Here is a 14,742-nt window from a genome sequence, read left to right as displayed (position 1 = left end):
CACAACAGTACAGAAAACAGGAGAGTAAACACATGTAATAAAGCTTTAGTTTTAAACAGTGTGTGTGTGTATGTGTGTAAACTTTTTTTTTTTTTTTTTTTTTAAACCATGGGTTCTGGTCCAAAAAGCTCCAAAAAACACTAAGTTGGTTCAACCCCTGTATTCTGCAGATGGAGATCTGGGGCCAAGGGCAGGACAAGGCTCGGCCCACAGTCCAGACACAGGACAAGAACCGTCTCCTGGCGCTTGGACACTACTTCCCCAGCGCCACAGGATGCTTTCAGAGACACTCTCAGCCTTGGCCACTCGTACCCTATGTTGTTCCCAGGCTAGAAGCAGGAAGAATTCGGGCCTTCGCATGGAGGTGTTTGTGACAGAATGTCCTTGGGCCCTTTCTTCTCTAGACTGGTCCTACTCAGGCTCTTTCCCTGCCTCCTTTCCTCCCCCGACTCCCTCTCTATGGGAACATCCCAGAACCAGGGTCCTTTCACACTCCCCCCTGCTGCCACGAATGCCTCTGTGCAGCCACTTCCCAGGTCCCTCCTGGCCATGCTGGGCCCTCTCTCTCCTGAGGCCTTGTCCTAGACCCCTCTACAAAGTGACTCCAGCTCCACCGGCTGTGAGATCTGCCTGAGGCCCTGTGTGAGCCTCACCCCACCCTGTTTCCAGGGCCCAGGACTTTCCTTCACATCTACACACTATCTGATAACAGCTGCCCCAGATACACACATCACGCTCAATTCTTACGGCAGCCCTGTTTTATAGGTGGAAACACTCAGGGGAAGGAACTTGCCAAAAAGACCAGGCAGCCGTCAGCGAAGCAACTCGCTCTAGAAGCAGCTCTACACGGCCCCCACGTGTATACCTGGGCACTGCCCTGCCGGGCTGATTCCTGGCACACCTTCCCCCAAAGCATCCTGGGCTGGGCGGGAGGACGACACCAAGGGGATGGGAGCGAGGATGTCTCACTTGACTCTGCAATGAGGAAACGACTGCCCCACTCTCAGGAGGGCAGAACGCCGGAAAGGCAGCACCCGCCCTTCTCCTGCACCCCTTCTTTCTCCAGGAGGGCAGCACAGACTTCCCCGAGAGGCAGGCTTGGGAGGAGGAACCGGGTTCGGGGAATCTCTCTCCTTGCAGGCTCAGGGGGGTTGGCAGCTGGTAGGGACAGGGCTTGCTGTGCTGGTTCCCGAACAGGGTGCCCCATGTGCCCCATGTGCCCCTAGACTCTGGGAAGGAGTAGCGAGAAGTCTGACTGTGATCGTGGCTATAAGCCAAGGTCTCCCATCCAGGGTTATCGGTAAGAACACGGGTGTTTTGATCTTGTAGCTGAGTCCTGGGTCTGTTTTACTCATGCTTCAGCATTTACGGCAAGAAAGGGTGTTATTAGCACCAAAAAACCCAACATCTTTTCTCCTCAGCTGTCCTGGGGATCCCCATCTCTCTGCGTGGGCTCCTGCCCCGTGGGTCCTCCCACCTGCAGCCCCTCCCCTCACCCCTCCTGAAAACTGTTCCCAGCCCCCCGTGGCCCCCAGGCCTGATCTGGGCCCCTCTCCCTCCCTCCCTGTCTGTGCTCCAGCTCACCGCCGCCCCCCACCCCCAGCCCCGCCGCCTCAACACAAACCACCTAGGACCCCCACCATCATTTCCCAGTCCTCCCCGTTCTCCCAGGTCCTCCTCCACCAGGCAGCCCCTCCTGACCACCACCCCAAATTATATCTCCTGCTCCTCCCAGCCCTGCAGCTCTCGCTGTGAGGGCCCCTTGCCTCCCAGTCACCTTGTCACGAAGGTGTTTCAAGTGTTTGAATTGTCTTGTTTTCTCAACAAACGACACAACATCTGACCTCAATGATACTACTCCCCAGGACGTCCCGAGTGCTTGCTTGCTTCTCCTTCCCCCTAGAGAAGCTCTGGAGAATGCTGAGTGCAGGGCCTGGCTTGTTGCTGGTTCTTAAAGCACAGCATGAATTTCCAGACACCACTGGGAGGAGAAGTTGGTGCCAACTTTTTGGAAAGCCATTTACATGATCAATTCAAGGCCTTAGAAATAGGCACAGCCTTCCAAATCCAGGCGAGGACCCCACTTTTAGGAATGTATTCTAAGAAAAAAATAATAGATGTGCATGAAGGTTTAGCCACAAGGACGGTCACGTTAAGTGACAGGATGGTGCTTCTGTTTCCTGAATAGTAACATGGGGCTAAAAATAGCTCCCAGTCCCTGGGCTGCTATGAGGGTTAATAAATCATGAGTTAATATACATAAAGCACTTAACACAGTGCCTGGCACCGGATCCAGGCTCTATGGAAACGTTACCTGTTCTTTTTATTAGAACTGAAGTCTGAATGAGGCCAAATCCTGGGCTCCTTGCTATGATACCACCCTGCCTCCCACCATCCCTTCTCCCGTGTTCCCAAACCAACAGAACAGTTACTAATAAGAGCAAACACCACCCCAGCGATGACAACAGCAAAGATCTAAACACACAGCACAATGGGAGTGGTTACCGACGCCACAACTACACACAATACTATGCAGCCATTCAGAGCCATGTTATAGGACAGGGGTTAATGTCGCCCACTCAGGTTCTTGATAAATGGGAAAAGGCTACAAAATGATGAGTTCAGTGTGAAGCTGCACCCCCCCCCCCTTTTTTAAGGATACAAATATGTAGAAAAAGTATACTACAAAATGTGAAGTACTGTTGCTTCTGGTTGTGAAGTTACAAGGGATTTTCCTTTTTATCTTTCTTTTTAATTTCTTGCAAAAAACACTCCTTTTGTAGTCCGGAATAAAAACTAATATTGAGAGTAAGTCAGTCCCCGCTGGCTTTCTCCTCTCTGCACTAGAAGGGGCTGTGTCCTCCTCTTACGTGTTCCCGCCACATCTGATACACAATCTGCGGGCATAAAAGCCCCAGTCTCAAACAGAATTCCAGTCTGACAGTCTGGTTAAATCTTCCAGGCCAAGGCGTTCTGTACAGAATCTAGAAACTGCCAGCAAGGACGAGAAAACAATGTGACCGGCAGGGGTGCGCCTGCGCCTGGTTGGTGGCCTGTTCCCCCAGGCTGGGGAGGCTTGAACACTGTCCCGAGGGGGCAGGGGCAGTGGAATGAGGCCAGGGACAAGGCATAGAGAGACCTGTCACCTGGGGAGCATGTGGCAGGGCTGCTGAGAGGGAGCCGAGCCTTGCCGCGAGGCCACTTTGGCATCTGGGGGCTCTCGTCAGCTTGGTCTGAACAACTTCCCAGGAGACACTTAAGTGCAGCCAGATCTTAATGTGATCAGCCTCGCTCAGGGACAATTTCGTTTTGTCCCTATCCGTGCCGCCGCCCCGCCCCTGCCAACCACCCCGCAAGCTTCTGGGCCTCCCCTCGCAGCCCCGCTGGCAACAGAGGTGTGGGCACCCCGGGGGGCTTGCCAAGAGGCAAGGTGGGGTCACAGGGCCATCGTCAGGGGTCAGCTGCGGAGGGATCACTCAGCCAGGGGGTGGATCTGGGCAGGGGTCAGTAGGGCACGTGGGACGCCCGCCTATGACAGACGTTAGCAAGCGCGCTACCATCAGGAGTGGTCCTTTTGCAATCTCGGCCCTCAAGAGAGCTCGGAGAGGTGGCTGCTTCTGCGTCCACTGCGCTGCTGAGGAAACAGGCTCGGGAGCTGTGTGGCCCGAGGGGCCTCGGCTGGAAAGGGCCGAGTGAGACTCTAGCCCCGGTCTGCCGGCCTCAAGTGGGGGCTTCTCCCACAAGGCCGTGGCAGATGTGGAGGCTGGGGCAGGTGTGGCGTGTCACGGCTGCTCCCTAATTCCCCCTGTGCCTGCGGCACTGGAAGAGGGGGGCTCGCCCCAGTCACAAGGCTGACTCAGGCCCGTCTTGCCCCAAACTGTCCAGCTCCCTGCCCTCCTCGGCTGCTGCGGGGCTTGGCCTGCACTATTTGTGGCGGGAGGCGGCCACCTCCAGCTGCAGCAGGGACTCTGGCCACGCATCGAGCCCCCTGACCGGTGCAGTGCAGACAGCCAAGACCTCTCCTTGGAGGGCGGCCCCGCAGGCAGTATGACCTTCCGGGCTGTCTGTGTCTGTGTTCCTGCTTGTCCCCAAGTGCTGCCTTTGGCCAGAAATCTCAAAGGAGGTCACAGATCTGAGTGGTGGAAAGAACAATGGCCTGGGCACTCGATACCGGTCTTTCTGCTGGTTCTGCCTTACAGGCCAGGTGCCCCCACAGGAGCACCTCTGGACCTCGGCTTCCTCATCTGTCCAATGGGGAGAGCTGTTCCTAACCTTCACCCTCACGGTACTTGGGGAGATAAAGGCACGCGTGAGAGTGCACTGCGCTCCTTTCGGGCCCACCTCCTCCCAGCACGAGGCAGGAGGCTGCTGGAGAAGGTAGACTGGGGGACAGGGGGACAGTGAGAGAGGAGCCAGACATTAAGACTCTCCCTGGATTTCTTACCTCTGGACGAGCTGTCTTCCCTTCCCCTTCACTGCAGGTGAGTGGAGACAAAAAGTTACTATGTGAGACAGCATGCTGGGAAGAAATGAGTAGCTAATCCCTTAGACATTTTCAGGGGAAGCATTCCAGAAAACTTTTCTCTAACCAACAAGGGCAGAGGAAGACACTTCTCCTGAGACCTGCCTGGGTGGTCTAAAGCCTGAACACACTTGGGCCAGAGTCTGGGAAGCGGCCCCAGGCCTGTGGCATCCTTATCCACCCATCCCACATTCTTCAGGCAGGGAGGATAGAGCCCTCAGACCAGCATTGTTTTGGGAGGTGTGGTTTCGGCTCCCGGAGAGCCTCACTCAGGCCTATTCTCCAAGTACAGACCGGGAAGGGCAGGGTGGGAGCCAGTGGCATAGGGACATCACAGCACCTGGAGAAGGGCCTGGAGGGTGGCTTCCTGCCCCAGCCTCTTGGACAGGGGAGGCAGCCCTTTGCAGCCACCGGAAACGTTTCAGCCACATCAAGCCAGGAGGGTGTATGTGTTCTGATGGGGCATCCAGGGGCATCTGGATTATCACGTGTGCTGCTCGGCAGGCCCTTCCTGCAGGAGGCCGCTCACTGTAACCCGATCACACGGCCCCTCCAGAGCCCACTTCTTTTTGGTTCCTGTCCCAGGGGAAAAGCTTGGTGTCTCTATGCTGCTTCTGGTGAAGGGACCAAGACTGCAGCTGTCCCCTCTGCCTGGGGCCAGGGCTGGGGAAAACCCAAAGACAACACAGAAGGCCTGCTGACAAGCAGCCCATGGGACTCTTCCAGCCCACCCCAGGACACCAGATCTCAGGATCTGATCGTCCTCAGGTACATGCTCCTCCAGCTGATTAAATAATGAGAAAATAACTTCATTAGGGTCACTTTTAGGAAGAATCCAGATTAGGGATGTTACAGGTCCAACACAGCTGTTTTTGTTTTGTTCAGAGAGAGAATGCTCACATGCATACCCAAGTGCAAGAGTGGGGGCAGGGGCAGAGGGAGAGGGAGAGGAACCCAAGCCAGCTCTGCACGGAGTGCCAAGCCCCATGCGGGGATTGATCTCATGACATGAGATCGTGACCTGAGCGGAAACCAAGAGTTGGATGTTTAACCAATGGAGCCACCCAGGCACACCAGACCCAACACAGTATACTCTGGAAACTCCCTTCTGGCTTTCATCTTTCTTTCCCCATCCAGAAACCTACAATTTGTGTCCAGAGTTAAAAGCTAGTGGGGTCAGAGGCCAGGATCTTGCCTGAACATGCCCACACTTCTGGAGGTCCCCTGAGAAAAGGGACTGTCCCTGGTGTTCGGGGAGTGTGGGTGGGGGTGCGTGTGTGACAGCACAGGTGTAACTGTAATGACAACATTGTCACATATACCTTGGTCAGCATGGCACTGGCTCACCTGAGAAGCAAATTTTTCTGTAACGCTGGATACAAGTGTCCTGCCTCGCTTACCCTGTCCTGTACTGCTCTCTGACACCATGCCCCTTGGCCAGCTTTAGCCCTAAAAGATAGTCCAGCCCAAGAAGGGGCTCTGTTCACAGGCTGGGAAAGGCACTTGTAAATCAGCGCAGCAGTACTAAGCCAGCGGGAAAAGGCACCGTCAGTCTGTGTTCCGCTCTAATAAACAAACATCAACGTCATTCCCTGTTGACCCTCAGACTCAGGAATCGCCATATCTGAGACTGGATTCCAGCAGCACAAAACTGACCGGGCTCTCCCACGACGGTTCCTTCCAAGGAGAAGATGGGGTGGTGGGAAGGGGACAGTTGTAGACCAGGTCCTTCTGAGGAGAGCGAATGGGTGGAACCACGCAGAAGTAAAGATTTAAACAAACAGAATGCACCGCTGTGGAAACATTCAGCTTTTTCAAAAGCATCGTTCAGAAAAATAAAGCAATCAAGACTTCAGATTCAACACTTTACAAGTGTTTATGACCAGAAAAGGCAAAGTGGGTCTTGGATATTCTGCAGCCAAGTAAAAGCTGCCAGAATTCAAGGAAGAAGTATTCCCAGCAGGGCAGGGACCCGTCACGTGTCGAGGATTTCTCTACAGTTCTCCGATGGGAGTGTTCTGCTCAGCACAGGACCCGCTTCCCTCTAGTGGGGCTGCCATGACACGATTCAGGAGACCTGGCCACTTGTGGTCCAGGTAGACCTACCAGGCACTAGGGCAAGGTCATTATCAGCCACAGAGGCCGCAGAGATGGAGTGCCACAGGCGATGTCAGGTTTATGAGCTTGCATAACTCCAAATTTAACATGAACTGTCCAAGCCACCAGAGTGAGTGGTTTAGTCAACAACGTGAATTGGGATTTCAGTATGGAGGATACAATCGGATACCGGCTGCGCATTGTCCTGAGGCAAGCCGCCTGTCGTCAAGACCCCTTTAGGGTACAAGCGGACCTGTGTTCTTTGGGCTGTGTGCTGACTGCAACAGTGCTGTCGTTAAGTGTCACGAAGAAGCTTGATGCTGAGTTTGGGTGTCACTCAGAGCCCCCAGAGGGACTCACAGATGAGCATCGAGAGGAAGGGATCGCGCAACCACCCTGAGAGTTAGCTGGGATACGATCAGAAACATTGTTCTGGGTCACAGGAAGGTTGGATGAGAATTTGTCTAACTTGCCTGAAACTGCATTCTCTCCCCACAAAATAAGCTTCCTTAGTTAAGTGGCTGACTAGGAGTCCAGTTGGCAGTCTGGTTTCTGACTAGGAGCTGCTAACGCTGATCGGGAAGAGAGGAGATGCAGATGCCTGAGGACAAAGAAAAGCCAGAGGACAAACAAGGTGGCCGGGTGGTCCGCTCTGCCAATGGGGTCCAGGGGTGAGCTGGGCAGGGACGCCCAGTCAACCATTCTGCCTAAATTCATCAAGGCAGAGGAAGAAGCACGCAGTTTAAGGATTCACCTGTGGTTTGAGTTCTGGTTCTGCTGCCTGGAAGTCCTATTAAATCATTCGGCCCTTCTTGTGGGGGCCTCAGCTGCCTGGTCTCTACAATGGGAAGAACACCTCTTTCCTGCCGAGCTTTGGGGAAGATAAGGGATTACATAGAAAAAGCTCCCAGGACAGTTCCTGGTAGGTTATTAAAGCTCAAAAAAAGCAAAAACTAAATCTGTTTTTCTTCATGCTACATTGTTATATTTGCTTCCTCTGCTTTACAAGTAATGTTGGCAAAGCAGCTCAGCCCCTAATTCCTAGGGAGGATCTAAGGCCAGTAAAACACAGCAACAGGTCAGTGCGGCCCCGGGGCATCCTTTGCTAGGTTCTGAAAATCCCTGTGCAGTCCTAAACCCTGTACTTTAACTCTATGACAAGTACCTACTAGTCATTTCAAAAGGGACATTATCTTCGTGGTTTAAAAAAAAAAAAGGTGTGTGTGTATAAGGGGTAGATCTAGCATTGGGCAGCAAGGAACAAAAGCCAAGACCGCTGCTCTCAGCTAAAGAAGCCCGGCATGGCTCAGGCTGTCGGCTGTCAAGTAGGAACTCATTTCCCCGACAGCCATGGCAGTGATGACTGAAGAGATCAAATGTGCAGCTGACACCAGGGGAGGCCGTGACCCTACATTAGGAGGGATGCCGGGACACTGGGAACCATCTGCCAGTTCTTTCGTCTATGGGAGCGGAAGAAGAATTTCCCAATGTCGTGCATCAAACTCACAACTGAAGCCGGCTGTACCACCCTGGCCAGGTTTTGTTTAACAGGAAAACAGCTAGGAATTAGAGGTTTTATTTGGCTTTTATGGTGATTTGCATTGCCCTCACTGAAAGGCTTGGTATGACGCTCAGATTTTTTTTTTTTTTTTTTTTAAAAGATTTATTTATTTATTTGACAGAGAGAGATCACAAGCAGGCAGAGAGGCAGGCAGAGAGAGAGAGGAGGAAGCAGGCTCCCCGCCGAGCAGAGAGCCCGATGCGGGACTCGATCCCAGGACCCCGAGATCATGACCCGAGCCGAAGGCAGCGGCTTAACCCACTGAGCCACCCAGGCGCCCTGACGCTCAGATTTTATAAAGCATTTCATATTTCTTACAGAAAGGAGCCATCCACATGTAAAACATTAAAAAAAAAAAAGTGGCAGGGGGAGGGGGGAACCCCAATGCAAAAAGCCAGGAAGTTTGTCAGAAAGCAGGGCCTTCCAGGCCTGGTGTTACATCTGACTTCCGGGGAAGAGCCTGGCCAGTTTTTGGCACTCTACCACCATCGCCAAAGCCAATCTGTCTTCCAGAACAGAATGGAAACAAGATCGGAAGCAAGAAGGCTCTGTAGGTTTTCCCAGCAGGCAGCTATGGAAACTCTAACTCTCTTGTCCTGTTTTCATCCATTTGATTCCATTTTCTTTCTCTCGAGTTTTCCCTATGTCGGTTTGGAATCAATCCAGCCCAGCACTCCTAAGTCAAGAGGTCAAGACGACACGTGATTTTTATGAGGCAAGAAAGGGCAGCCACTCTGTTCTGTTTTGGGAACCTTGGTGACATCATGGACTGCTGAATCTCAGGAGCTCATGTCTAAGAGAGCACTGAGTCAGAAGAAAGCTTTTGTCACACGGCTCCCGGAACTTAAGGTAAAGACAACTATTAGGTAACCGAGTCTAACCCCAGAGGGCTGCTCTCTCTTCTCACTGGCTTGGGTTTAAATGACTCAAGTCACTCTCTAGGGGAAACTCATCTATGTGGGACAGCTGTCACTAGCAGGGCATTTGCTGCTCTTCAGCCTAAATTTCTCATGACATCACTTGATTACTTCTGTCTCAGAGGGGACGGTTTCCTCTCGTATTACAAGTATCCAAACTGCTGCCTAAAGATGGCTGGGTTACAAGACACGGCTTCCACTCTTTGTTCAGAGGCCTGTAACCTGTCTGGGTCTGTCCCAGGAAGGAGACTCGGTTAAATAAAGTGCTCCTAGAATATGCAGCTTTCCATTACGAAAGCACTGAAGCCAAGATGTTGAGCAGTCAAGGCAGACTTCCACAAGGCTCTGTGAGGCCCCCTCTGTTTGGGTTTCGGCAGCTGTCTGCCTGCGGAGGCCTCCAGGGTCACTGACACATGTTTATATCCTACTTCACAAAGGCACAAGGAACAAACACGTGCGCCTTTACCACGGAGGCAAAGCCCATTCACAGTGCCTTAAATGAAGCAAGAGGGGCAGGAGAGAAACAGCTTACGGACAAACCTACTGAGAGTACAGCCACAGCAGTTTTTAATTTGCCTAAAGAAGCTCTGTGATTTTCAGATGTGATTAGGGGTACTGTTCCCACAGTAAACACAGTATAAATGTGACCCGCTGGCTCTCATTTAATAGGACTCCGAAGCCAGGAAGCAAATCCCACCCTTGTCTTCTGAACAGCCTCCCTGCGAGATCAGCTGGACCAGCCTCTGGAAGTTTCTTCACGGCGGAGGATTTGTTCGGTCTCAGCACAGTTTCTCTCTCAAAGCTCTCATATCACCAGTGCGCCCCTCCAGGGTCTGGATAAACTGTCCGAAAGGTCAGGTTTATTCTCGGTTCTCTAGAGTGGTACTCTTTGGGCACTCGATGCTAAACGGAAATATAAATAATTCTGACATAAACACATTTATGAGGACATGGGACATATTTTGACTTCATCCCCCCTGCACCCCCCACAAGCATCAGCAAGCTCTCTGAAGTCTTGTGGAGAAAGGTTTTCTTCTCTGAAGCAAATCCTCCCCCACCCCCATCACTCCAATAAGCCAGCGCCCTCACACTGAGGTATTGTTTTTATCTTTTCTAATTGCTGTTCTTCCTCGCAGCTTCCTGCCATGTTCCCAAATCTCGCAAGGCAACACATAAATTACTGAGACCAAAGACAGACATGCGATTCTGCTCCCAAGCTAAGTGTTCTTTCATGAACTTGCACACCTTAAAGATGACCCGGTTTTAAGAGAGCCCGGCCTAAGGTGAGAAGCTGTGCCGCCCGGTAGCCACCTACTGGCCACCCGAAGCTATTGTAATGAACTTAAATTATATTAAAAATTCAGTCCTTCGACACACTAGCCACATTTCAGAAGACCAATAATAGCTGTGTGTGTCCAGTGGCTACAACATGGAGCCTCAGAACATGCAGAATGTTTCCGCTATCACAGAAAGTTCTACTGGATGCCACTGCTGCAGAGGTCCATTTTGACTGTCAGAATCAAAACTCTTGGAAAATGGTGTCACTGTACCACCTCTTGCTCATGATAAAAGCAACTTACTTTTCACATTTACTAGAGAAATAAATAAACAGAAGCCGTCAGGGCACCGCCTCCACGTGAATCCAAGTTCCATACATGTTCTCACCTGCCAGTCAGCTTGTGTCGCTCCTTCCATGATTAACAAGGTCCCATGACCCAAGGGTATCTTCACTCTTTCCACATACGTGTAGTCTCCGTTCTCTTCCTAGAAAACAGCATTCATTGCACTATGTTTTTTGCTTGTGTGATCAAGATGCAATGGCACCTGGCAGTGGTCTAGAAGTGCAAACCTCTCCTCAGCAACATAGTCGGGGCTCATCTACTGGCTCCGTCCGCGGCAGCCATCTGGCAAGTTGTATCACCACTCTGTACCTTAGTTTGGGGATGGCAACAGGACCTGCCACACAGGGCTGCTGTGAGCCTCCACTGATGCAGTCTGCGTTGGTCACCTGGGGACCGGCGCACACTAAGTGCAGCGTTAAGTGCCAGATACTGTCATCCGCATCTAAACTGCAGAAGAGCTCATTCTGGCCTGTGAAGGAATTAAGTTATTTATACAAGAACTCTTCACACCTGCTTTATGCTGTGCTCTGTGTTTTGCCACGGTCTGTGTGGAAAAAACGGGCTTTTAAATAAGACACGGTGTAATGAGTTCTCATTGCCTTTTTACAATTTCTGCTAATTCACTAACCGGAGCCTATGTTAAAACTGGTTACAACTCTTCCTATAGCTCCTCTGGTGTCTAGGAGATATAACCTTGTTTCTTTCAGAACAGTCAACAGCAAGACTTTCTTGAAGAAGGAAGTTCTGGCTTGCCCAGAACAATGCTGGCTGAGACTGGCCATTGAAGCCTAGGAGCACAGACCACAACTCCTGACCACTTCACACAGAAATGCCTTGTATTTACATCACCCCCTCTTCCAGAGAGCTCCAAGTTCATTCATGTCCAGTGCTCTAAGGAAGCTTCAGGCCTGGCCTGCAAAACAGCCAGTACGTGAGGGTCGTTCCTCCTTTGCAGCCGACAAAGGGGTGAGTTCAAAGAGCCTGTCAAGAGTCGAGGCCCAAGCTTCCTGATCTTTCCACTTCCATTCTGGGCAGATCCACGCATCCGTCTACTTCACTTCTGATGCAAGGGACTGCATCTGGGTTACTGCAGGATTGATTTCCCTGCAATACTGTGTTTATATTTATTATTGTAGGGGTGCTTCTGAGAACATAATTATTTACAATTATTTCCCTCAGGAAAAACAAAATCAGCACAATAATGAACTTGCATAAACAGTTTAAGTTCCAGGTCCCAGCCCTTGGCAGGGACTTCGTGGAGCAGTCATAACTTTAACAGGCAGAAGATAAAAGCAATGTTTGAAACAACTTTTGGTTTCCTTGACTGATTTTTTTTTTTAAAAGATTTTATTTATTTGACAGACAGAGATCACAAGTAGGCAGAGAGGCAGGCAGAGAGAGGAGGAAGCAGGCTCCCTGCCAAGCAGAGAGCCTGATGCAGGGCTTGATCCCAGGACCCTGAGATCATGACCTGAGCGGAAGGCAGAGGCTTAACCCACTGAGCCACCCAGGCGCCCCTCCTTGACTGATTTCAATTGTGCCTGCCACCTTTTCTTTTCCAGTAGCAAGTAAGCACTGCAGCATTAACCAATGACCCCTCAGCCAACCAGAGAGTGGTGGGAAGCTGACCCTGTCCTTGGGTGGCCCTGCTGCATCCAGAGAAGCAAGAGGAGGCTCTATGAAAGAAAGGATTCCAACCAGAGGAGATGCACGTCCTACTGGAGAAAAGAGACAGAAGGGAGTGCATCGTCCATGAGACTTAGAGGGCTCAAGGGTCCCTGATTTAAGCTGTAAAGTCAGCTACCAGATCAAGGTTCAACATAGGGAGAAGCAGATGGTTCTCCTGCCCTCTGCACACTGCATACTCTGGGAGTGCAGTGGGACCTGCTCAAGCACAGACATGAGGGCAGGGACACCAAAGAAAGTAGAGAGGAAACGCGCTACCCAGACATGAAGCCAAGCCTGCGACGAAGATCTCTTTGAACAGTAAAAGCATTCCTGGGAAGGAGGGGGCGCCAACGCCAATGGAAGAGAAGGGGTAAGCACTGTAGTTCTGTCTGGAAACATGAAGCAGGAACGGAGCCAGCAAGTGAGAGAGAGTTCCACATGCAAAGGGGAAATACCAGCCCCAATGGAAAATGACGTTCCACAGCGCCATGCCCCACTTTACGTTCCTAAGATCTGCATTTTCCAATGACAGAAAGCCTCGGGTTGCTTTTATACATACTACATCCAGTATAACGTTTAGTTGTACCTAAAAGCAAAAGAGGGAGACCCTTCACTTGGGAGAGAGCTACTCCTGATCAGTCCCTGAAAGAGTCGCCGATGCCCAGGGCACCCACTGCACGAGGTGATGTCATCACTCTGCTGCTTGCTATCTGTCCCTTCCAACACCCTGGGCTCAGAGAGCACATTCTAATCTGCAGAAGGAGACAGAAAAGAGGGCAAGGGGTTCTACTGAGGCAACACAGAGCTCACAAATGCTTCCTTCTGGTCTTGAGGCCAGAGTGCCAACAGAGCCCAGAGCTACCCTTCAACTTAACCACGACACAGGGAGACTTTTTCCACTCAGGAAGCAGATAAAAGGCCGACAGAGCTCACGTGGCTGTGCATAAAGGCTCAAATTGATAAATGGATAAGCCACGCTGGAAGCAAGGGTCAGACTGTTTAGAGGAGTGCATTCACAGCCATTAAGCATGGTTAAGTTATCAAAACAGGGCTCTGTGACCCTTCTGATTTACTCAGGTCTTTCTTCAAAACAAAACAGAACACACCCCTAAAAAAAACATTGCTTGGGATAAAATTTTCCATCCATGATCCCAGTTAAGAGAGGCTTTTCAGGGGCGCCTGCCTGGCTCAGTCAGTAGAGTATGTGACTCTTTGTCTCAGAGCTATGAGTTCAAGCCCCACGCTGGGCATAGAGCTTACTTTAAAAAAACAAAAAAGGCTTTTCAGGATCACAGTCAGTCTGTAGGGTGGGTTTTGTTATTGATGATTTGGTGTTCCACACAAAATTTCACAAGCAGATGAAAAAATGCAAAAAATACATACTTTATATTAATGCTGACCAACACACTCTCCCCCCCTCCCCAAGCACAGCCAGTTCATTTGAACACACAATTATGATTCCCAAGCAGCTCTGGGCCTTCCTGAATTCTATACTCCCGCCTCAGCCTATTTGGTTTCCGTTAGGAAAATGGTATTTAGGGGAAAAGTCTGGGTGTATTTGTCGTCCTGTCATTACTAACCACTCAAAAGACAGGAAACCTAAACATGTTTCTTTTCACTGGAAAAGTAACTTAATGCTTCACAAGCTCTACGTAGGTTCTTCATGTAATTGCTCCTTTCCTGTCCCAAGAACGTGCCTTAGGAATTACAACCAACAATTGATACTTGAAAATCAGTAGCAGCAGAGTTTTTCTCTCTACAGAATAAAAGTGACACAACCTCACTAAAGTAAATGACACATGGAAATTACCGGCTTGCTGCCTGCCTTCCTCCTCTCTGATAAAAACTCCGTGAAGAGAGTGTTGTCTTACCCTTTCAAAACATGCTCAGCACCTATTACACATATCAGTATGTATGTGCTGAATGAGGAAGAGCATCGAGAAAATATAATCCTATCATCCAGAATTCATGCAATGCATGTAGAGGAAACGTTCTATATACACAATCATGTACTTTACATTTTGAACATTATATTGTGAGTATGTTTTTATGCCTCAAATGTATGGTATTTCAGAAATGGAGTTACATAATATTCCTTTATATATCTTTCCTTCTTTACACTCGCAAATATTTTTCGACCACTGTATATGTCAGTCACTGTGCTAATGTTAAGAATATGGCAACAAGGTACTCACTCTTGGACACTGAGATTTTAATACACCGGTACTGCCAAAAAAAAAAAAAAAAAAAAAGAAGAAGAAGAAAAGAAAGGAAGAGAGAGAAAGAAAGAAAGAAAGGCTACTGCAAGTAGATCCCAGGCAAAACATTTCTGAGTATTTTTCTAAGGATAAATTT

The 14,742-nt window shown here is 50.3% G+C and overlaps 1 protein-coding gene across 5 annotated transcripts in view; it reads right to left on the bottom strand.

Moving 5' to 3' along the window:
- Positions 1-9,642: 9,642 nt before the first annotated feature.
- The window catches only part of ALKBH3 (alkB homolog 3, alpha-ketoglutarate dependent dioxygenase), a 36,767-nt gene continuing 31,667 nt past the window's right edge, over positions 9,643-14,742 (bottom strand). For 2 of the 5 annotated variants that reach the window (XM_059140318.1, XM_059140311.1), the window contains 2 exons: positions 10,763-10,861; positions 9,643-10,000 (listed from right to left, as the gene is read on the bottom strand). In XM_059140318.1, the coding sequence (XP_058996301.1) occupies positions 9,908-10,000; positions 10,763-10,861 (192 nt within the window). In that variant the 3' untranslated portion in view covers positions 9,643-9,907. Of the gene's footprint in view, positions 10,023-10,762; positions 10,862-14,742 lie in introns of those variants that run through there. The other 3 variants (XM_059140325.1, XR_009346032.1, XR_009346033.1) reach the window with 3 other exon arrangements.

This window comes from Mustela lutreola, chromosome 1, assembly GCF_030435805.1.
Source record: "Mustela lutreola isolate mMusLut2 chromosome 1, mMusLut2.pri, whole genome shotgun sequence".
Taxonomy (NCBI): domain Eukaryota; kingdom Metazoa; phylum Chordata; class Mammalia; order Carnivora; family Mustelidae; genus Mustela; species Mustela lutreola.
Note: the sequence above shows the minus strand (reverse complement) of the source record. Positions and strands in the feature narration are given on the sequence as shown.